Source organism: Dreissena polymorpha, chromosome 4 (genome assembly GCF_020536995.1).
Source record: "Dreissena polymorpha isolate Duluth1 chromosome 4, UMN_Dpol_1.0, whole genome shotgun sequence".
Lineage (NCBI taxonomy): Eukaryota > Metazoa > Mollusca > Bivalvia > Myida > Dreissenidae > Dreissena > Dreissena polymorpha.
Window position 1 is genome coordinate 19,523,743 of NC_068358.1, and position 25,176 is coordinate 19,548,918.

The following is a 25,176-nucleotide window of genomic DNA, read 5'->3' on the forward strand; positions in this document are numbered from 1 at the left end:
GGCTATTGGGAACGGCACCTAAAATCGTTCGGAACGGTAGATATCGAGATTGGGAAAGGTCCGGTGCTAAAATTGGGAAGCCTCCGGTAGGCTTTGGGAAAGGTACCGTTCCCCGGTACTAGTTAAAGAAGGGAAAAAAACGCTGTCAGCGGGTTCGTGTTGGATGATTTTTCACAGAGTTATGGCATTTTGAAATTTTCCATTAACTGTACATATTGTGCAATTCTTGTCCGGGCTATTTCTCAGTAACTAATGACCGGAATTCAATGAAACTTTATGGGAAGCTTCACTACCAAGAGGAGATGTGCATATAATCAGTGGGTTCTGGTCAGATGATTTTTCACAGAGTTATGGCCCTTTTAAATTTTCCATTAACTGTACATATAGTGCAATTCTTGTCTGGGCTATTTCTCAGCAACTAATGAACGGAATTCAATGAAACTTTATGGGAAGCTTCACCAAGAGGAGAGGTGCATATTATCAGCGGGTTCTGGTCGGATGATTTTTCACAGAGTTATGGCCCTTTGAAATTTTCTATAAAAAATTATTGTCCCCCCAACTTCTGTGCCCTCAAAACGTTTCCTTTTATCTGAATATATAGTGCAATATTGTGACAAAAAAAACTTTGGGGAGCATCACCCGTCTCAGACAGTTTCTTGTTTATTAAGTTAGCCTACATATTGTAAATCATTACTTACTATTATAATAAAAGTTATTTTTTTAATGATTTTTTCACACAGTTTTTCTATTTGCCTTTGTGTTAGTGTAATGTGCTGGGTTGTTCAAGACTTGGCTGATGCTGTCTGACAGTGGGTACCATCTACCAATGTAGTCCCAAACATGCCTTACATAATCCAATTAACTTCTTTTTTCCATTTTGGCTTTTAACTAGTGTTTTCTTAAAGTGTATTTTGTACAACAAAAAACAAGAATGCAAAATATGACGTAATTTCATATATATAATTTTATAATATTTGAAGTTTTATATGTTTTATGAATTGAGTAAGTAAGTGTTTGTTGTGTTCAAAAAATTTCGTATTGAAAACATTTAGTATGAAAATAGTGACATCAGTCAAGCATGCCAGATGACACTATATATTTCCAAACATCAACATGGTTCAAAGATTACTGGCATAAATGATGTATCTCATACCACATATTTGGACTGAAAAAGTTTTTTTTGTTTATTGTCTTGTAAGTTCATACAGATAAGCAAATATGATTAATTAATAAGAAACATTTTGTATAAACTGTTTTTATGTTAATATTTAAATTGTGTTAATTTTATGTAATTTACAACTATTGTTATTATATAATGAACTTAATAATATATAAATTTGGGAAAATTTTGTAATCAAATTGTATTTTTTTCAATTTTGTTCAACTAGCCTTTCAGTTCTCTTGATAAGGCTCAAGAAAAGAACCAAGATTACTTATCAAAACATATTATTTACTCTTTGTGGAAAAATTATAGTTTTATGTCAAAAATGAACAACTAATCGATATCATAATTAATTAACATATTTTCATAAACTGGCCAACAAATTTGATCATATTTATGAATTTTGCTACTTCTACAATTGTACAGAATATTTTTTACATCAGTTAATAGTTTATAAGAGCTAACGTTACTTGTAAAATATCTCAGACTGTAAGTAAAAGTGGCCTCATTCCATCCTTTAAATTAATGTAACTATTTGCAGCAATGATACGAATTTCAGAAATTCTTTTTATTATATTGATCCACTTTGAAAGTGGAAAAACTGACTATTGCTTTACTGTCAAATTTAATAACCATCAGTTCTTTTGTTGAAATGTCTTAAATATTTGTTGTTTAGATGGGCATTTTATTTCCCAAATTACCTACTAACTTAATGGAAAATCGGTACACGGACTAATGCGAAAGTTTGTGCATAACAAACTTTTCCTGTGTTATTAATATGTGCTGTAAATTTAGTTAATGAGTATCATAATCTTTATTGTTTTATTTGCTTAATCACACCATTACGCCCTTCATTAAGTGTGCTGCCTTTAATTGTGTCTGTAAAGTTAATTCTAGACACCAAAAAGAGTGGTTATCAAAAATACATTGGTAGAGGAAGCATTTTTCTTCACCACTTTTGGAATGGTACCAGTACTGGTTGAATTGGGAAAATACCAGGTGTTTTCATCCATATTGGGAAACTTTATAAAACATGTACAAATGAGAAGTTGCATATTAATATCAAAGTGTTGCTATAGTCAACATCTGACTACTATGCATTGGAATCAATATTTGATACATAATCCCCACTTAAGTTTAAACCTATTTATTTTAGCTCAATTGCATCGAAAGCCTAAGGCTTATATAAATGCTCTGGAGTCCATTTCCTGGGCCAAGAACCAGTACTTCTGGTTCAAATCCCCACTTTAAAAGGTCATAATTTTATAAATGCGCAAGTGATAATCAGTACCAGTAATTTGTTCGGCTGTTTTCATTTTACACTGAAATTGGCTACCTACACATTTACAAGTAGTATTAGAGTATGGATCCAAGGCACTGTTTGAGACGCGAACAGTTGTGAACCAGTTATGCGTGAATAACCCAGTGTCACTATCAATTGATAATTTTAGTGTTTTTGTGGCAGTTTGCTGGCACTGCTATACCTATCACACTAATCAGTCCTTACAATGTAGTTCATCACGAAAAATCATGGCCAGTTACTTGGTAGACTGAGGATGGCAACCTGGTGTAATCCTCCTGGATATTGTGCATTTTATGCTTAATTTTGTCTAACTTTTTTTTTTGACACGTAAAGTGATTCAACAATTGATTCTTTTATTAATTACCTAAAATTATAAATATTTAGTTGCATTCTCATGACTATAAATAACTTTGGAATCCGAAACACACTTTTGAATTTTAATTTGAACGCAACATTATCAAATTCTAGATTCAAATAATAATGATTGTGTATTTAGTATTCATCCTTTGTCCCGATGAAAAGCGCGCAAAAATTATTAAAACGTCACATGACAGCATGGAAAGCGTGGATGTATTGATTTTTGTATAAAAACTATGTTGCATAGAGACAATTAATTTTTTTTAAGATCAGTTATTAACTTAAAATTTTTTGTATGAATGATAGGCTATAAACATACACTTTTATATGGTATCAGTTCTTATGAAGAACAATGTTGCTCATTACACTAAAACTATATGATTAATAAAAAAATGAACGTAAATATGTTTGAAAGCTCTAGGACTGGTGCAAACAGAATATACTTGACCAATCCATGAGAAAGGCAACAAAAATCTACAGAGTATCAGATGCTAAGGCTTCTTAATTTTACAGGACCTCCTCAGAGTTTATCAGACCTTTTTAAATAAAATACATGGAAATATATCATTTACAAGAATATTAATCTAATGTACACAAATCAAACAGTTAAGCCATTCTCACTACAACAGAATGAAGATTTATATTCTTATATTTGAAAAGAATATGTAAGATAATTAAACAACAGTGCTTCGCTTAGTTTTTGTGTGCTTAATATCACACAAGAATTGGAAATTAGCCTTTGTCATATGCGTTTGAAATGGTAAGTTTTGCTTTTAATGTATACAAGTTCAGCCACTATGGATGGATGTTTGTTAAAAGGCTGGGTATACTCCCAGTGATCATAGCAACCATTAAAAAAAAACATTTTATCTTGGGTCACCATTTGATCTCGAGTGTACTTGACTGTTTGATTACAATTCATAGTATTTCAAAAAAATTTGGCCATATTTAAGCAAAGTAAAGTGAAAAAAAAAAATTCTGACGGATAAATAGTTTCTTTTTCATGTCCTAAGATTGCATATATTTTCACATATTAATTTTTACTGGAAACAAGGAACATCAGCTTTGGACCCCACCTTAGCAATTTGTATTGGAAAGTCCGAGGCCCAATGTCTTTGATATGGGTTGTACTTTACCATACACATATAACAAATAATAGTGTTCTTTATCTGTTGAATCCAGAGGCATCACATGCTTTTACCTGTATAGAAACAAAACAATTAATAAAATCTGTATTGTTAGCCTGATTTTAATGAGTTTTTTTTATTATTTTGATCCATGTAATGTTCTTTACAAATCATGATTCTTTCATGTTTCCTTGTTTCGGTGAGAAATTTAACCTTTTTATGCCCCCGAAGGAGGGCATATAGTGATCGCACTGTCCGTCCGTCTGTCCGTCCATCCGTCTGTCTGTCCATCACACTTTGCGTTTAGGTTTCCAAAAATACTCATAACTTCTATGTCACTTCAGATGTAACATTCAAATTTGGTATGCATGTGTATATGGACAAGGCCTTTCCATACACACACCATATTTTGACCCCTTTGACCTTGAACTTAGGGTCCGCGTTTAGGTTTCGAAAAAATGCGTTTAGGTTTTGAAAAATGCTTTTAATTTCTATCAAAGCGTTTATTGTGGGCATATGTCATCCTATGGAAACAGCTCTTGTTCTCTTTTAAAAGCTTTGACCTTAAAACCGTTTATGGGTCTGCAAAAAGCGGTCTTCAAAAACATAATTAGAATAGATAATAGCCCTAGTTTGTTTGGAGAGTTGATAACTTCAATCTGACTAGCAAACTACAAACATTTTAATAAATAGAGAGATGTCGTGCACAACTGTTATTGTAGTCAAGTGATTTACACCAGAGCTGCCATTAACATTATCAAATATAAATAAACCCTACTACAGACTGTTAGGCTACTTTGTACTTTACTGGGGACAGTGTGTGGAAGGGATAAGGACCAAACCTCTGTTATGATTGTCTTGCCCACTAAACAAATACACATCAATAATCCTTGGTGGACACAGTTCTAATTGATGTTCTTGAGGGATTTATACACCATTCACTGGTGATTTCATCCTGACATCAAATATTTAGTCTGTCAGTTTGTAATTCAAAAGTACTATCAAAGGCCTTTGTTGGATTTTCTTTCATCATGGTGTGATGTTAAGCAATATACAAATGCTTTGACTGTTCACAAATATATAAGGCTTGAATTATTAATGTACAGCATACTGATACCTTAATTTTTCTAACTGTGTGATATTTCCAACATTATTAGCCCATCCTTAAAAGATGGACCCATCCAAATTGCTCCTAACCAGAATTTAATTTTAGCTATGTTGTATGAAACAAATTGGTTTGCAAAGTTCACAAAATATACATGTTTTCATTAAAACTTGTGATCTGTATATTCAGCCACACATGATTTAATTGCTGCTTTTCAACCAACTGTCATAAACAAGTATTTTTCTCTCTCATTGTGATTTGCTTCTGAAATTATAAGTCCAAATGTTATATCAATGGGCAGGGACTACCCTACGGGCGACTAACGATAATTTCGCTCTAACGCCCATGATAAGCCTACAAGCCCAGAAAAGAGAAGATCAAGTCGCCTGATTTTTATGCCCCGGATTGAAAGATTGGGGGTATATTGTTTTTTCGCCTGTCTGTCTGTCTGTCATTGTGTGTGCCCCAAAACTTTAACCTTGGTTAAAGTTTGATATTTTTTTATACCCCCACAAACAGAGTTTAGGGGGTATATAGGATTGAACTTGTCGGTGAGTCGGTAGGTCTGTCGGTCGGTCCGTATTAAGTGTCCGCTCTCTAATTCAAGTAGTTTTCATCCGATCTTCACCAAACTTGGTCAAAAGTTGTATCTACATGATGTCTAGGCCAAGTTCGAACATAGGCCTTGCTGGGTCAAAAACTAGGTCACGGGGTCACTTACTGCGTTTTAAACATTCAGCATGTTGTCCGCTCTCTAATTCAAGTAGTTTTCTTCCAATCTTCACCAAACTTGGTCAAAAGTTGTATCTAGTTGATCTTAAGGCCAAGTTCGAACATGGGCCTTCTAAGTTTGAACATGTGTCATGCCAGATCAAAAACTAGGTCACAGGTTCACTAAGTAAGTTTTACACATTAAGCATGGTGTCCGCTCTCTATTTCAAGTAGTTTAAATCCGATCTTCACCACACTTAGTCAGAAGTTGTAACTAGATGATGTGTAGGTCAAGTTTCAACATGGGCCATGCTGGGTCAAAAACTAGGTCACGGGGTCACTTAGTTTGTTTTAAACCTCACCATGTTGTCTGCTCTCTAATTCAAGTAGTTTTTATCCAATCTTTACCAAAATTGGTCGGAAGTTGTATCTTGATAATGTCTAGGGCAAGTTTGAATATGGGTCATGCCGGGTCAAAAACAAGGTCACGGGGTCACTTAGTGTGTTTTCAACCTCACCATGTTGTCCACTCTCTAATTCAAGTAGTTTAAATGATCTCTAGGACAAGTTTGAACATGGGCCATTCCGGGCCTTAAACTAGGTCATGGGGTCACCTGGTGCGTTTTTTAACATTCAGCATGGCACCCGCTCTCTAATTCAAGTAGTTTACATCCGATCTTTACCAAACTTGGTCAGAAGTTTTATGGAAATGATCTTAAGGCCAAGTTAGAACATGGGCCTTCCTAGGTCAAAAACTAGGTCAAGGGGTCACTTAGTGCGTTTTAAAAATTGAGCGTGGTGTCCGCTGTTTTTTGTGAAGACGACATGCAAAATATTATGTGTCAATGCGGCTTGTGGGGATATTCGTCACATCTGTGACAAAGCTCTAGTTTAATATTGAAGATAGCAACTTGATATTTGGCATTCATGTGAATCTCATGGAGCTGCACATTTTGAGTGGTGGAAAGTCAAGGTCAAGGTCATCCTTCAAGGTCAAAGGAAAAAAATCATTGTATTTTTCTTACCTAAAACTTAAACCTTTGTTAAAGTTTGGTCATATCTTTTTGAATATTGAAGCTTACCCCAGGAAACCCGATACCTTGCGGGTCGTGTAATACCATAGGGGACAGTGCTGTGCATTTTGGCATGAACTAACATAGGGTCACTGCCCTCATATGGTTTCCTGGTCTTCCCCAGATGGTATCAATGTTTTCCCAACATGGTCATTAAAAACGCAAATTTCTCCACAATAAATAGTTTTCTGGAGAGACCTTACTGAGAGGTTATGGCAGACATGTGAAAGTTTGTATAAATCCTTTAATTATTGAAGTGGCTTGCAAATTAAAGCAGTTTTTTCTTCCCTAAATGCCTGAACATGGCCCGTTTTGCCCGATCTTCTACTTCAGGGAGCCACATTTCACTCATTTTCTAAGAAAATTTGTCAGGATTTTTTCTACATGTAGGCCAATACCTTTGTTATCAATGTTAATACACAGATGTTTCAAATTGGACTTTTAAAAATTTAATTTTTCCAAGTTACTTGCCCTATGTATGTTCATGCCAAAATGCACAGCACTGTCCCCTACGGTATTACACGACCCCAAGGTATCGGGTTTCCTGGGGTGAAGATAGCAACTTGATATTTGGAATGCATGTGTATCTCATGGAGCTGCACATTTTGAGTGGTGAAAGGTCAAGGTCATCCTTAAAGGTCAAAGGTCAAATTTATGGCTTCAAAGCGGCGCAATAGGGGGCATTGTGTTTCTGACAAACACATCTCTTGTTTTAGTAAGCAAGACCGGAAAAGCTAAAATCAAGCTGCCCGATTAAAAAATGAATGGTGCAGTTTTTATGTGAAGCAAATACAATCATCTGTGTTCTTTTTCCTATTTTATCCATTTTATCCATTCAAAATGATACCATCATGTTCATAAAAATAAATAGGACATGGTGTGGTGTAATTGAGATATATCGTCGCTGTCGTTCTCAAACCTTGTAGCTACAAAAATGCCAACTTTTGAGGAGAGAGAAAAAACCGACAATTCGTCTGATAGGAAATCTCGTAGTTGCAAATATTTTTTTTTATAAAAACGTTTTTGTCAAATTTGTCCAAACGAAACGACGTACCTATAGGTGAAATGGCGTCGCTACCACTTTTCGCTGGGAAAAAAGCCAACAATCATTCTACAACATTACGTCACGTGGCTTTTTCAAGGGATCTGATTGGCATAGCGTAGAGCTACGAGATATAGCACAAAACACGCGCCAGACTTAATATATTCGGAAAAGACGAAAAAAATATTTTGAAAATTTTGGAGCTACGAAGTTTGAGAACGACAGCGCCGATATACTAGATTCACCATGCATTAAGATTGTGTTTTGTTACAAAAGCAGTCATAGGGATGATGATAATATAATGAATATAAATATTTGATGAAAAGATGCTTCCGGTACATAAATTAAATAACTTAAATGTGTTAAATGACTTAAATGTGTTATGATGAAGTAGATTTTAATGAGAATTTATTGTTTTTACAAATAAACATAGTATAATGATAGAAATAATAAAAGTTGTGAAATGAACATGTTTTGTTTTTGAAAAACTTAAATTCGATATTATACGCAAAAACTTCTCCCTGTTTTCCAAACTTCTCCTTGTTTCAGAAAAAAGGAGAGTCACTTCTCCCTATTTTTAAGGCCTAGAGTAAGTCCCTGCTGAATGGGTTCCACTATATACAGTCTTTTACTGTAATCACCATATATATAATACAATAGATAGACACTTGAACAAATCATAGATACATTAATTCACCTACCCACATCCCCTGCTATGGTAACCGTCAATCAAAACAATTTTTCAAGGACAGCCTTATTTTCATTAAAATGAATACGTTAAGGTATGGAAGTACTATACCAAAGCATACTTCAACAAAATGTGACAGTGTAGAAGAAAAACAGGGTCTCTGCATAGTACTACATAAAAAAAGGTTCATGCATATTATTCTCATACATATCAGGCATGGTTATGAAGAAATAAGTAGCTATCAGTTTTTAGTTAAAAAAACTTTTGAAAATCAATTTCCTATTTTGTTTTTGTCCCAGACATTTGGTACTTAATGTGAAGACTGAAAACTTTTGTTTGAATGTGTTGTTAAATGTGTTATAGCGCTGGATGGTATTTATATTTAAAATATCTTTTATTTTAAGTAGAGTGTATGTGCATGTTTGTCCCTCTTTGATACAACAAGCGCTTGCTTTTGAAACCCATTCTCGTGTGTATATTTACCAACCTTAAATTTGAAACAGATTTGTGTGTTTATTCCTTTTCAAACAATTTGGCAATCTGATATCTAATCAGGCATTCACAGTGCCAAACAATTGAGGATTTCATAGGGTTGAATGACTTTGTCAAAAGAACAAAAACATGTCAATTGGTAAGTTTAAACGGCTTTTATAATTATTATAATTATGAAAGTTAGTTTTTGTATGTTTTGGGTAGACCTGTCATATACAGTTTTTATTATAGAATGAAATAAAATGTCAGTCAATTGATACTGGTATCTTTCTTGTATCTTAACTGCTTATCACATTGTTTAAGCCTGTTTATAGTTTTGTTGGATATCGATTGAACAAATATTGATCAAGCTAATGGCTAAAATTAATTGTTTCATTCAGCATGGACAGTTGTGTTGTAGCATGGATTAATTTTCCATAAAGATATTTTAGGGGGCAGATTTAGCTCAAAAGCTCAAAAGATTGAATGAGTTACTTTGTGGATGTCTATACAGTCATTGATATTTGAACAGGTTTGTTCTTTACTTACAACTTGTCTAGTGCTAATCAAAAGGTTATATTAAATCTAGTATTACAAGAGACTTCATTATACCTATATATGAGCAGTGTTCTGTGAAAAGGGGGTTTAATGCATGTGAGTAAAGTGTCGTCCCAGACTAGCCTGTGCAGCCTGTATTCATCCATTTATCTTTAAATTCCTCTCTTTATTTGTTTATCATAAGGAAATAAGTTGCCTGGAGATCTTTGTTTTCTTTGCATAATTACAGTGGCTATAACAATGTGGAGGTAAATACTCTATCCCATGCAAACATCACCATAAACTGTGGTCATCATGAATATGAATATTTCAAAAGTATGGTTGTTAGAAAATTGTATACAGTCTTTCTAGTCTTCATTAGGGTAAGGGTTAAACAAGTATTAATAAGCTACAAATGTTGTTTACAAAATAACTGTTTTAAAAGGACAGAAAGTATCATGTTAAATATATAGTGATTATAATTATTAGTACTCCGCGTTACATCTTATAGCTGAGTACTTTGATGCTGACGGACATGAGAAAACAAACTGGTTTTGCAAGTTTTTTGTGTAGGGCTATTTACAGAAATAAATAGCATTTGATTTCAGTTGTAGTGAAGTCCTCAACGTAGCAACATAAAATTCAAATTCATGTTGTTGTTGTTCTATACAAGATTAAGTGTATACTTTTACATACAATTTTTTATTTTACGAATATACACATATGCACAAAATACAGATATGTGCATGAATTATACTTGTTATACCCCCAAAAACGAAGTTTAGGGGGGTATATAGGAGTGAACTTGTCGGTCGGTCTGTCTGTCGGTCCGTATTAAGTGTCCGCTCTCTAATTCAAGTAGTTTTCATCCGATCTTCACCAAACTTGGTTAGAAGTTGTATCTACATGATTTCTAGGCCAAGTGTGAACATGGGCCTTGCCGGGTCAAAAACTAGGTCACGGGGTCACTTAGTGCGTTTTAAACATTCAGCATGTTGTCCGCTCTCTAATTTAAGTAGTTTTCATCTGAGCTGCACCAAACTTGGTCAGAAGTTGTATCTAGATGATCTTAAGACCAAGTTTGAACATGGGCCTTGCCGGGTCAAAAACTAGGTCACGGGGTCACTTAGTGCGTTTTTTAACATTCAGCATGGTGTCCTCTCTCTTATTCAAGTAGTTTTCATCTGATCTTCACCAAACTTGGTCAGAAGTTTTATCTAGATGATCTTATGGCCAAGTCCAAACATGGGCAATGCCAGATCAAAAACTAGGTCACAGGGTCACTTAGTACGTTTTACACATTGAGCATGGTGTCCACTCTCTATTTCAAGTAAATTAAATCAGATCTTCACCACACTTAATCAGAAGTTGTAACTAGATGATGAGTAAGTCAAGTTCGAACATGGGTCAAAAACAAGGTCACGGGGTCACTTAGTGTGTTTTAAGTCACAAGTTTGTCCGCTGTCTAATTCAAGTAGTTTTTATCCAATCTTCACCAAACTTGGTCAGAAGTTGTATCTAGATGATGTCTAGGTCAAATTTGAATATGGGTCATGCCGGGTCAAAAACTAGGTCACGGGTATCTTAGTGTGTTTCAAACCTCACCATGTTGTCCGCTCTCTAATTCAAGTAGTTTTCATCTAAGCCTCTCCAAACTTGGTTACAAGTTTTATCTAAATGATCTCTAGGACAAGTTTGAACATGGGCCATTCCGGGCCTTAAACTAGGTCACGGGGTCACTGAGTGCGTTTTTTAACATTCAGCATGGTGTCCGCTCTTTAATTCAAGTAGTTTACATCCGATCTGCACCAAACTTGGTCAGAAGTTTTATGGAGATGATCTTAAGGCCAAGTTAGAACATGGGCCTTTCTGGGTCAAAAACTAGGTCAAGGGGTCACTTAGTGCGTTTTAAAAATTGAGCATGGTGTCCGCTGTTTTTTGTGAAGACAACATGCAAAATATTATGTGTCAATGCGGCATGTGGAGTTATTCGTCACGTCTGTGACAAAGCTCTAGTTAGTATAGATTTGAAGTTGTGTACTTTAAAAAAAAAAAGTTTGTATTTAAGCTCTGTGCACATGTTGCCACAATATATGCGTCTCTTGCACATCACACAACATAGTTGTTGTTAATGTTTGTTTGAAGCAAAGTTAGGACCATGACTATTGTGTTTTGTTGAATTGTATGAGGTTAGTTGATCTTAAGAAATTCTTCCACAAGCCTGTGGAGCGAAATGACTGTGATGTCACATAATAAAATAGTGCAAAAGAAAACACTTAAAAATCACTGTCTTATTATATTCCATTTATTATTTACCGCCTTACAATGAAAACAATTAAAAAATAATTTTGAAAGCAAGGGCTTTATTTGAAATTTGTAAATTTTCAAAGAAGACATACAAATCACATGTTTTGAAAAGACATGTATTAATACATCATTTGACGCAGAAAGGTCTAGTTTAAACTTGTCTTATACATACATGCCATAAATTTTCAGACCGATTCCGGGACATTGAGAAAAAATTTCCGGGACTTTTGCCGATTTTCCGGGACATGTATACATATAGCGATTTATATAGATATATTAGCATTTTTTTCACATTGTAAATTGCTAAGTTCGACAACCTTTCCGAAATACAATATATCTATTAACATCAAATTAAACATTACTAGTTCCGTTACTAGATACATGCCTAGTGTTTTCGTGTTAGAAAATTTATCAAATTGCTTTGTGTACATGTCATGTCGTCTGCATGAAAAACATGGGCGTATTCACGGCCTCATAAAAATTTGGTCGCACATTTGTTACTATTTAAAGATGTGATGAAATAACGTTCAATCGGGGTTTTTTTCCTACTGAACACGCGTAAATCGCCTCACGTGATGTTTATGTTTTTATACAACACAAAATACACACACTTTTCATGCGACGTTCTACATGTCTGCATAATTTTCGCGCGCTTTTTATGTGACAAAGGATAAAGCACTGTTTATTTGACGCTAGTATTTGTAAATGTCGCGTAAGCATTAAAATTCGGAAGTGTGTTTTGGATTACGAATTAAATAATGCTCATTTGAGAATCAAACGAAACATTTACAATTGTGTCTAATGAATTCAACAAACTGCAATAAAATCACACGGGTATGAAAATTACGTCAGTCGTTGTATGCATGATCTTACAGCAGGTACAGGTATGACTGCTTAATTACGAATGTTGTCGCTTATTCGAAGCGTGCGCCAACAATCTGCCATACAATCAGTATACATGTATTCAAGCCGATTAATAACCACATTAAACACTGCCACCTTTTCGATTTGACTGCGAACGTGAGACAATACATATGATAAGAGGACCCCTGGTAATTGATCGATTTTGACACGTAGCGTAGACACCTATTGGGGTAGGCATTGACATGGAGACGCTGGGGATTAGTGGGAACACAGATTCGAAGTGCAGTTAAGCCTAAGATAAGGTACATGTATATATGGATTTTGTAAAATCCGGGACATTTGACAGATTTCCGGGACTGCGGGACACGTTCTTCATTTCCGGGACATTCCCGGACAACCCGGGACGTATTGCATGTATGCTTATATAAAGGAAAAAGTTGATTATTTTGGTAAGAATATGTATGACTATTTGGTTAAATAAAATAATATTCTGGTTAAACCTTGATTGATACAAATGGCTGTCTAGATAAGATACAGATGCACATGCGGTGACATAAACAGCTTTTTAGTCAGTGGTTTTGTTTCACCATTTTTGGTATAAGGCAGGGTCCCATTGGATTGGGAAGGGAAAATTCAATTTTTTTTGGAAACCTTATATTGGGAATTTTTAGCTCCCATTTGGGAAAAATATTACACTTTTTTTCATTGGGAATGGGTCCGGTTACTGGACCCAATTTTTAAATGAAAAAAAACCCCTGCTAGTTATGATACACTCGCTGTGAAATAAACGGCACAGCTTTCTTGTTATGATACACTAGCTGTGACATAAACGGCTTTCTAGTTATGATACACTTGCTGTGACATAAACGGCTTTCTAGTTATGATACACTCGCTGTGATTTAAACAACTTTCTAGTTATGATACACTCGCTGTGACATAAACGGCTTTCTAGTTATGATACACTCGCTGTGACATAAAGGCTTTCTAGTTATGATACACTCGCTGTGACATAAACGGCTTTCTAGTTATGATACACTCGCTGTGACATAAACGGCTTTCTAGTTATGATACACTCGCTGTGACAAAAACGGCTTTCTAGTTATGATACACTCGCTGTGACATTAACGGCTTTCTAGTTATGATACACCCGCTGTGACATAAACGGCTTTCTAGTTATGATACACTCGCTGTGACATAAACGGCTTTCTAGTTATGATACACTCGCTGTGACATAAACGGCTTACTAGTTATGATACACTTGCTGTGACATAAACAGCTTTCTAGTTATGATACACTTGCTGTGACATAAATGGCTTTCTAGTTATAATACACTCGCTGTGACATAAACGGCTTTCTAGTTATGATACACTCGCTGTGACATAAACGGCTTTCTAGTTATGATACACTCGCTGTGACATAAACAGCTTTCTAGTTATGATACACTCACTGTGACAGAAACGGCTTTCTAGTTAAGATACACTCGCTGTGACATAAACGGCTTTCTAGTTATGATACACTTGCTGTGACATAAACAGCTTTCTAGTTATGATACTCTCGCTGTGACATAAACGGCTTTCTAGTTATGATACACTCGCTGTGACATAAACGGCTTTCTAGTTATGATACACTTGCTGTGACATAAACGGCTTTCTAGTTATGATTCACTCGCTGTGACATAAACGGCTTTCTAGTTATGATACACTCGCTGTGACAAAAACGGCTTTCTAGTTATGATACACTCGCTGTGACATAAACGGCTTTCTAGTTATGATACACTCGCTGTGACATAAACGGCTTTCTAGTTATGATACACTCGCTGTGACATAAACGGCTTTCTAGTTATGATACACTTGCTTTGACATAAACGGCTTTCTAGTTATGATACACTTGCTGTGGCATAAACGGCTTTCTAGTTATGATACACTTGCTGTGACATAAATGGCTTTCTAGTTATGATACACTCGCTGTGACATAATCGGCTTTCTAGTTATGATACACTCGCTGTGACATAATTGGCTTTCTAGTTATGATACACTCGCTGTGACATAAACGGCTTTCTAGTTATGATACAATCACTGTGACATAAATGGCTTTCTAATTATGATTCACTCGCTGTGACATAAACAGCTTTCTAGTTATGATACACTCGCTGTGACAGAAAAGGCTTTCTAGTTATGATACACTCGCTGTGACATAATTGGCTTTCTAGTTATAATTCACTCGCTGTGACATAAACAACTTTCTAGTTATGATGCACTCACTGTGATATAAACGGCTTTCTAGTTATGATACACTCGCTGTGACATAAATGGCTTTCTAGTTATGATGCACTCGCTGTGACATATACAACTTTCTAGTTATGATACACTCACTGTGATATAAACGTCTTTCTAGTTATGATACACTCGCTGTGACATAAATGGCTTTCTAGTTATGATGCACTCGCTGTGATTGCTCTTTAGTTACGATACACTTGTTGTGACATGAATGGCTGTCTAGTTTTGATACAGGGACATTGTTTGCTGTCTAGTTTTGATACTGGGACATTATTGGCTGTCTAGTTTTGATACTGGGACATTATTGGCTGTCTAGTTTTGACACTGTTGCATTAATGGCTGCTTATTTTAACTAGGTCAATGACACCATATTTTTTATAAGGTTTACAGTAAGTATTAATATTAAGGAGCAAATGTTATGATAGCTGCCTGTAAATCTACAATTGTTTTAAAATAATGAAAACAAGAAAATATGTGTATAATAGTTCTTGTAAAGAATATAACAAGTAGCTGTTATTATTTATAACTTCTGTTGTATAAAATAAAGCCAACTGTGAAATAAAATCATACTAAAATTCTTTCACAATACAAACACTTCAAGCAGTCATGATTTATATTTGAAGTTTCATTTAAAGACTCCTATTGCGCTTGTGCCCAAAGATTGTTTATTTAGCTCTTAAGACGTGCATGCTAATTCTGAGCTTAGCGTCTTGAGAGAAAACATTGTATGGCCTGAACAAACAATGTGACGCCGGGACACTTATATGAGTTAGTGTAACCCTGTACAAAGAATGGGAATGATATTTGTCATGTAGACTTCGGTGCAAAATAACAGTATTGTTTAAGATGATTATTGTTTGACATACCATTTGGGGAATGTAATACTTTCAGGACTTATTTACCCTTAAGAAAAAACAAAAGATTGGCAACTTGCCATTTCCGTAACAAGATTTAGTCTAATACTCTTTTACACACAAGTCCACAAAATATTAATGATAAAATACTAATAAAAATGTTGTATTTATGTTTGAATAGCACTTTTTAGTTTAACATCCTTTGAAGTTTTTATAATTATAAGTTCATATAGTCCAAAAGTATATTCTTAAAATTGTCCGTACGATATTACACATCTCTAAAAGTTTTAACCTCATAATAAGGTGTAAAATATTAACAATCCCAATCTTAAAACATGTAGTGCCTTCCAAACCTTAAATTATAACCCTGTAATGTCACCAAATAAAGAGACTGCTGTTGTAAAAAAAAATCTCTGAATTTGCCCATTTTACTTCAGGTGAAGTATGGCAGCGCTAGCACTGGATCATGGCAGGGAGCCCGAGGTTGCAAGGTTCATTGACACATACAAGTATGACCAAGAAGTGTCGTCCAAAAGAAACAAATTTGGAGGTGGAACGGTAAGCAGCCAGCATCCCTGTTTTTTTTTACGTTGTCTTTTCTAAGTTTTTGTATTGTAAATGTAATAATAGTATGGCTCAAACACTATATGATGACTAGCAATGTAAGACACCAATGATGACTAGCAATGTAAGACACCAATTTCTTTGAAATATCATTTTTTTGTAGTATGGCATCTTTTGAAATTTGTGTTGTGCAAACATACTGACATTATACAATTATTTAAAAATATTCTTATATTAAAAAGTGTTTATTTACTTGGTGTATTAGAATTTACAAGCATGAGCAACTCAATAAATTATAACATTTTACAAAACATGGGTGTTCTTTCATTCTTGAGAAAAGAATAATTGCAGTTACATGTATCCAAATTTTTATGACATATTGTTGGCAAGTACCAAATGAAACAAGCAAATTCGTAGAATTGATATCCCCCGCAACATATGCTTTGTTTGAGGATGGGTGCAAATGGGACGGATGAACAAACTGACAGATTTTTTAAAGATACAAAGGGCCATAACTCTGGTTTTAACAGATGGTGTACAATGCCATTTTGCGTGATACAAAGTTTCAATGAAATACACCAAAGCACTTCCAAGATATGGCTCTGGACACAATAGTGACGGACGGACAGACAGCCGGACAACGCCAAAACAATATCCCTCCGCCTCTGGTGGGGGATATATACTCATATCAAGTTTATATGAAATCCGCCAAAGCACTTCCAAGATATGGCTCCGGACACAAAAGTGCCTATAGTAAAAAGCATTTTTTCAAGATACAAAGGGCCATAACTCTGTTTTTAACAGATGGTATACAATGCCATTTGGAGTGCATCATCCTCTTATGCATATATATACTCATACCAAGTTTCAATGAAATCCACCAAAGCACTTCCAAGATATGGCTCTGGACACAAAAGTGCCTATAGTAAAAAGCATTTTTTTCAAGATACAAAGGGCCATAACTCTGTTTTTAACAGGTGGTGTTCAATGCCTTTTGGCGTGCATCATACTCTTATGCATATATATACTCATACGAAGTTTCAATGAAATCCGCCAAAGCACTTGCAAGATATGGCTCCGGACACAAAAGTGCCGGACGGAGGACAACGCCAAAACAATATCCCTCCGCCTCTGGCGGGGGATAATTAAATACACATGACAATAAGAAAAACAATAAATATCTTTTAAAAATACACTGCAACTCCAATATATCACGGTCCGTTATATCGCGTTGTCCAATATATCGCGAATCGGCTATGGCTCCCAAAAATCTGACGAGCATAATCCTTAAATAAAATGTTTTTATCTGAGAATTTGATGCATTAAAATCCGTTTCAAGCAAGTATTTTTCCCTTTTTTTCACCAACTTTAATCCAACAGTCATAATCTAGTTTTGACCAGATTGTTTGTTTACATTGTACATCACATTAACACCTGTGTACTGCGATAAACAAAAGACCCATTTGTCAAACATGACAGGTCATTTCGGGTGTTACAATTCTCTATTGAATTTGCTTTGAACTGCCGAAACGCACCAGTGCACACATGAAGGTGTACACAATTATAACAGTAAATGTCACAAGTCAATACTGACCTATCTCAACAATCTGTGTGCGTTAGATACAGTATACAATATAGATCAGTTAGTCACAATGCTCTACTATTAAACCCCATGCTGTGCATGCTTTTCATGAGAAATGAATGACGTCATTTTGTACATGGGTCTAATTTGTGCATGCTTTCTTGAACAATAAAACTCGGCAATGTTTTTCGGATTAAAAATTTAATTATACGCATTTGAAAATACTCACATGGAATAATGTTTTGTGTTATACCAATTAATGACATATGGATATAACACAAACTTGAATAAGGTTGGTAAATAGCGTGTTTTTAGATTGCATAATGATGCTAATGTATACATATACATGCATACATAAACTGACAATTTATATCGCGCGCCGGATATATCACGGTCGCGATCTTTGGACCCCTTCAACCGCGATATATTGGAGTTGCAGTGTACATGCGGCGTTGATTGTGGCTGTTGTTGGTGAAAAATTAAGAGTTATATCAAATAGATCAAATATAGGGAATGGCTTTTTATGCTTCCGCTAGGGTGGCATATAGCAGTTGAACTGTGCGTCCGTCCGTCTGTCCGTCCGTCCGAAAACTTTAACATTGGCCATTACTTTTGCAATATTGAAGATAGCAACTTGATATTTGGCATGCATGTGTAGCTCATGAAGCTGCATATTTTGAGTGGTGAAAGGTCAAGGTCATCCTTCAAGGTCAAAAGTCAAAAAATACAATCCAAGGGAAGTAATAAGCTTTAAAGGGAGATAATTTCTAAACCTGCCAAATGATATATTGAAATTTTATTTCAAAGCAGCACAATAGGGGGCATTGTATTTCTGACAAACACATCTCTTGTTCTTAGCAGTTCTTAACTGCATCACACACAAATCAAATACGGTTGTTGCGCCATATTTTGTGGATTATTTTGCATATCATTTTTATTTATCATATATCTATTAATACAGAACAGAGAAACAAAGGAGGAATGAAAATGAAAGCACACAATTCAAATGGCTACATGCTAATCACCCATACATATTTTGAAATATTTATATGCGCATTCCTTATTAATTATTATTAAATTAATAAAAAATAGTTCTTATCAAGGAAGTGTTTAAAACACATAAAGAATCTATTATTCACATATCATAATAATATCTTTATTGAAGATATTTCTGGTAAAAATATAATTCAAGTTCACCTAGTTAACACAATAGCGTTTATATAAGGTTTCTTTTACTGACCTTGCTACCTTGCAGGATGGAATTCAATGCATTAAAGTGAGGTCATGATTCCACTGCTCTAATGAAGGCTTGTTTTAAACTTAATACTTATATATTATGTTAAATGGTAAATTAGGTAAGTTACTATTAAAAAATAATTTGGTCAAAATGAATAGGGAGCAACAATACTTTTATGATCTAAAATATACTATTGCACAGAATGCAATATGGTAATAATTACTTAATACGGGAACATTGCCTGAAAAGCTGCGTTAATCTGCTTACCAGAAACAAGAAATATCTTTAAAAAAAGATATACGGCGTAAATAGTTTAATGAATGAGATCAAGTATAGCGTCTTTTTCTGTGCAGTTCTTAGCTGCATCACACGCAGTACGGGATGTTACGGGGAGTTTTCGCGGCTTATTTAACATTATAACATATTGCTGGTCATAAACCTATAGATACAAAACAGAAAACCAAAAGAAGAATGGAAGTGAAATTTAAACATATGAGTCAACCGGCCACACGAGAAGTATCCGTATTTATAGGCGCGTTCTTCAAACAAACCTGTTTTAGTGGTTTGTCGGGCATTGCTATTTGATTCGATTATTAACAGTATCAATTATCATCGTGCTAATGCTTAAAGTGATATTATGGGCATTTTGCACTGTTGAATTGAGCTGAAAAGAATTAACAGGTCAAAATAGTTAGTTAAAATGTGGTTACTGATTAATTATCTGCAACTCACCTTGCTACCAGTTGTTTATAAAAATATATTTTATATTCGATATTCTTACGTGACCCACCCAGTCCTGTAAGCTGAAATGATCCGTAAAACAATTTCGTGTCTTTGTGTCGTATGAACAAATCTGCACTAAAACTAAATTTAGGTTCAACTCGTAAACGCATGATCAGTTGTCAAACGAAAGTACGGTTGATATTCAAATGCATTATTTTTCTCTTTCTGGTATATTGTTTTAGTATGATGATGCTGCATTAATTAATATAAGTGTATATGAAGTAGAAACATCAAACATAATCAACGGTTGCGATTGACACCTATAAACTGTTACATGCTCATAATATCACTTTAGTACATTAGGCAATATGGACGAATAATTATTGTTAAATTTATCAACAATAATATTTATCATTGTATTGTTGAAAACACATTAAGAATCTATTATTTACATACCATAATTATATTGCTGAATATCTTCATTTAACATATTTCCGGTCTAAAGAAAATTCCAGGTCACCTAGTTCACGGATAGCGTCTTTATTATATAACGATTATTTTACTGGCCGCCAACTCCGGTGATGACCTGTATATAAACTCTGAATGTCCGCGAATTGACCTGATATACCTCGCGGGTTGAAATGCAATGCTTTAAAGTGAGGCCTCGCTTCCATTGCTCTTTATACTTTTACATGTTAACATGTTGACAGGAATAAGGAAGTAAGTACTTAATATGAGAACATAGCCTTTTAAGTATAAACGCTCTTGCGCTGGTAATACTCTGAAAATAAAAGGTGTACGCACAAACTGTATTGATGTCGAGAATTGAGTGTAAAACTGTTCTATCTATTAAGCCTTTTCATTCGAGATAAAATTGTTTCATACAGTAAAACAGTGTTACAAAGACGCGGATATGTTTCCAATGTTCTGGTGGTATACTCAAATCAGCCAATGGAATAAATGAAGTGTATTCATTCGTACCTAGCCGCGGGAAATTTTATTGGAATTTTATTGGACACTTACAAAGGTCAGGCTAAGGTGAAAAGCTGGCTTAATACAGCTTACGCCGAAAAAGCTTGTTGTACAAAGTATTTAAACTCTGCTTTTTGTATAACAGAGTCTGCCTTTGAACAGCGATGGTTATGAAGACAAGCAGAGAGCCCTGAGAGAGGAAAGACATGCAGACTGGCTGAGGCAGCAAGAAAAGGTAGGCACACTAAGGGGAATTGTATATCACCTTTAAAGAATATGTATCATTTATGAGACCAAAATATTATATAAGGCCCAAGAACTACAAAATCTTTGGAATCTTAAATGTTTTACGTTTCATTTACTGCAACAATCACATGTTGAGAGAATCTTTGAACAAATAATAGGTCTGGCCTCTTACATGACAGAAATTGTTGTTTTGACTCTGTTACCATCTCTCTTTCATGTTTTTAGTTTATTTCATTTTTCTTGTAGTTTAAATTGTACCTGTAATTATCATTGTGTCTGTGTATTTACTTCTGCTGTTTATATATATATAAGGTTGAGTTCATGGTATGAGTTCAAATAAATATAAGTTTCTAAATGACAAGCAGTAAAGAACCATGAGTCTGTCTTGTACAATTTCATTTCTTACGCTTTTATAATGTTTTGTCTTAATAACTTATTCTGTTTTAAAGATGTATTTTTTAAGGATTCTTTTATATAAATCTGCGTATGTATAAATTGAATTGGAGATCTGTAAATTGTTATATATACCTATAATTGTGGCACTTAAATTTTAATTAGGTCATACTATATTTTTAGAGTTGTCCCCCATGGATATATTATTCATAGCATATTTTCCATCCTTTTTGTAAATTACAATTTTCATCATCTTACAATGAATAATAAGATCAGACACTAGATCTAAAAAGTTCAGACACTTAATCTAAAAAGGTCAGACACTTAATCTTAAAAGGTCAGACACCAGATCTGAAAAGGTCAGACACTAACTCTTAAAAGGTCAGACACTATATATAAAAAGGTTTGATAAAAAAGCTATGCTTTGCTATCAACCATTTGTGTGATATTTTCCTTTAAAAGGATTTAAGTGAACCCCACCCACTAAAAAATCCACTGGCTCCAATAACCTTTGGACCTCAAAGTGCTACAGACTATGAGCAAGAAATACAGAAAATGACTGACCGATACCACAACAAATATAACGAGGTTTTATTTCAAGCACATGATGAGGTGACAGTGTATTGATGATGATTTTTGTGCATTTTTTTCTGATCAATGCACCTGGTGAAAGAAACACATTTGACAAAAGTTTTACTATGCACGATTCTTTTTTAATGGGTGTTCCTTCAATACTTATAAAACATAATATGGTATGTTTTATTATATATGAGTTCTGATAGCTTTGAAGGTTTGAAGATTTAACTAGAACAAAATATATGTTCGGAAGAGTTTTGGATTGTTCATGGCTCTTTAGATTCAAGTTTGGTGCCTTGTTCTAACACAAAATGGTGTTCTGTCATGTTTGAGCCAAGATCATCCACTTAAACATCATTTTTTCATATAAGGCCAGAATTTTTTAATGAAATGATTTTCGGACCCGCCGACTCCAATTTTTGATGAAACCAAAAAATGCCAAAAGGTGGCTTTTAAACACGAAACGCTTGCCGGGTTTTAGAAAAAGTTCAAATGAGTTAAAAATCATCATAATAAACCCAGTTTTAATTACCCACGTTAATACGTGAACATCCTTCATCATGTACATGTGCTAGAATTCACCAAAAGCTACGCCATCATTGTTTGTTCAAGAACGCTATGTACAGCGCTCTCATCAGCAAAGTCTGCTAATTTCCCAGTAATTATGCAACCGTCAAATGAAATCCTGAATGGAATCGATTTGTAAGTAAATATTTTATTATATCTTTACAATTTTATAAAATTGATAGTATTCAAATGACTAAAAATTATTATGAAAGCAATAAGAAAAGAACGATTTAATTTAACAGGTGCTCGAAATGCGTAACCCATTTACGCCTATCAACGCCTATCAACTTTAAACTTTCCATTTTTTACGCACAAATACTGTCATACTTTAGAGAAAAAAATTTTCATTTTAATTTAGTGAAGAATATGTGCATATAATATGTGTTTTTTCGTTATTTTCAATGGGTACGAAACTTCGGATTTGTTCCGAACTAGTTCGTACCAAAAGTTCAAAAATCGCAAAATCAACAGTTTATGAAACGATTTCAAGCCATGAATGCCCAAATGAAATAGTCAAGTTTATGGGGGTTATTATGACATTGAACTATCAATTATGTTATCCTGGGATAAACTGTCACGAAGATCAATAATTATAACGATTATTAAGGACGCTATTTCATTAATCAATACCATGACAAAAACACATGTTAAAGGGGCCTTTTCACAGATTTTGGCATTTTTTAACTTATGTATTAAATGCTTTATATTGATAAATGTAAACATTGGATCGTAAAAGCTCCAGTAAAAATTCAAGAATAAAATTAAAAAAAGGAAAAGAACATTGCCCGGAGCAGGTTTCGAACCAGTAACCCCTGGAGTCCTGCCAGAGTCCTGAAGTAAAAACGCTTTAGCCTACTGAGCTATTCCGCCGAGTATACATACGTCACGTATTTTATACCTTATATAAGCAATCTTCGTAGTTTTACAAAATTTAACGACAAAAACAGAACTCTCCAAATTATTCTATCGTTTCGCGTTGCAACGCTTTATAATTTTTAGGTTTTATAATCGTTTAAAGATGCATATAATGGCTATATTAGAGCATGGTTAATGTTCAGTATTACTGTTTCCTCACAAATATCATAACTAACACGAAAATTTGCGAATCTGAAACAACTTTTTTCAATTTTGTCAATTTACCAAAGCGTGAAAAGATCCCTTTAACATGTTTCAATAGGCATTCGTGAGCATTTATGTTTAACAGTTCCATTATTATAATGTTCTGGGAACGATATATTTTAGTTAAGATACCAACTATTTCTGAAATCAAAAGTATAGGTCTTTCCCTAGATGTACTATATTTCGGATATGTTAAAATTCGGACATATAAAGATAGTGATATTTATGTGTTGATTTGTTGTGTATAGTTTGTAAAAATATGTTTGATGTTATTTCAGACAACAAGAATGGATGGTGGCAATTATCCTGGACCTTTATGTCAAGAAATAGATGTGAAAAATATTCATTTAATTAAACCTGGAAATTGACCACCACAGCTAACAGAAAACCTTTTTACAATACTGTAGGTGTTGTTTTAGAATTTGTAAAATTTGATATTAAACAGAAGTTGATGTATATTATGTCCAAATGACCAAATGTAACTATTTAACAATTTGAATTGAGATGCTTCATTTTCTGATGTTGGATTTATTTTTCCTTTCAGATGATGTATATTTGTGTGATTCTAGCTTTTAATAAATATTAAATTCTGAAACATTTATGCATCATACTGTTACATTATTGTTAACTTTATTATATAATGTTGGTTATCTGGTTTATCAAGTGGAAACAAATGTTATTTATATACAAATAAAGCTTATTAAGAGTTATGATGGTACTTATGGTTATATATGTATTAACATACTTCTCAAAATAATAAAAAATATAGTCAATGCCATTATTCATTAATGTCGTAAGGTTCCTTAAATGATTGTCCTCATTAATAAAGTTGGAATTAACTGCGGTTTTCACACTGCGATAAAGTGGTGACAACTTTTTTTGGGCCAGTTCCACGCACAAAGTCCGCTAAATGCACAGGTACTATGACCAAAATGCTCAGCAATAAAAATCACCAAAAAGTTTATTATTGACAAGTTAAAAAATGGCATACCTTTTGAACCAGTTAATATATTTTTAAAATTCAAACTAATTTAAAAAATGCACATCAAGACCTACAGTCTGATTATGATCATTTTGCACATCAACATGTTTGAAAACAATCAGTGTTGTTGCTTATTAAAAAGAACTTCATACCATAACATTTTTAAAATGAGTGCATATTTGGTCACCCATTTTTTTTTTTTCCCTCCTCCTACCCGACACTTTAAGAAAAACAATCCGAAAATCATGTAATTAAAAAATTCTGGCCTAATGGTAATGCACCTTTTTTAAATAGACATTTTTTGCCTCTAAAATATTCATGCTAATATCTTAAATAGT

At 34.2% G+C, this 25,176-nt stretch overlaps 1 protein-coding gene across 4 annotated transcripts in view; it reads left to right on the forward strand.

Moving 5' to 3' along the window:
• The first annotated feature begins 9,391 nt into the window (after positions 1-9,391).
• Positions 9,392-25,176, forward strand: part of LOC127876240 (serine/arginine repetitive matrix protein 1-like) — an 84,892-nt gene continuing 69,107 nt past the window's right edge. For 2 of the 4 annotated variants that reach the window (XM_052421309.1, XM_052421310.1), the window contains exons 1-3: positions 9,399-9,571; positions 16,315-16,435; positions 21,101-21,190. In XM_052421309.1, coding sequence (XP_052277269.1) covers positions 16,322-16,435; positions 21,101-21,190 — 204 coding nt within the window. In that variant the 5' untranslated portion in view covers positions 9,399-9,571; positions 16,315-16,321. Of the gene's footprint in view, positions 9,572-16,314; positions 16,436-21,100; positions 21,191-25,176 lie in introns of all 4 variants that reach the window. The other 2 variants (XM_052421307.1, XM_052421308.1) reach the window with 2 other exon arrangements.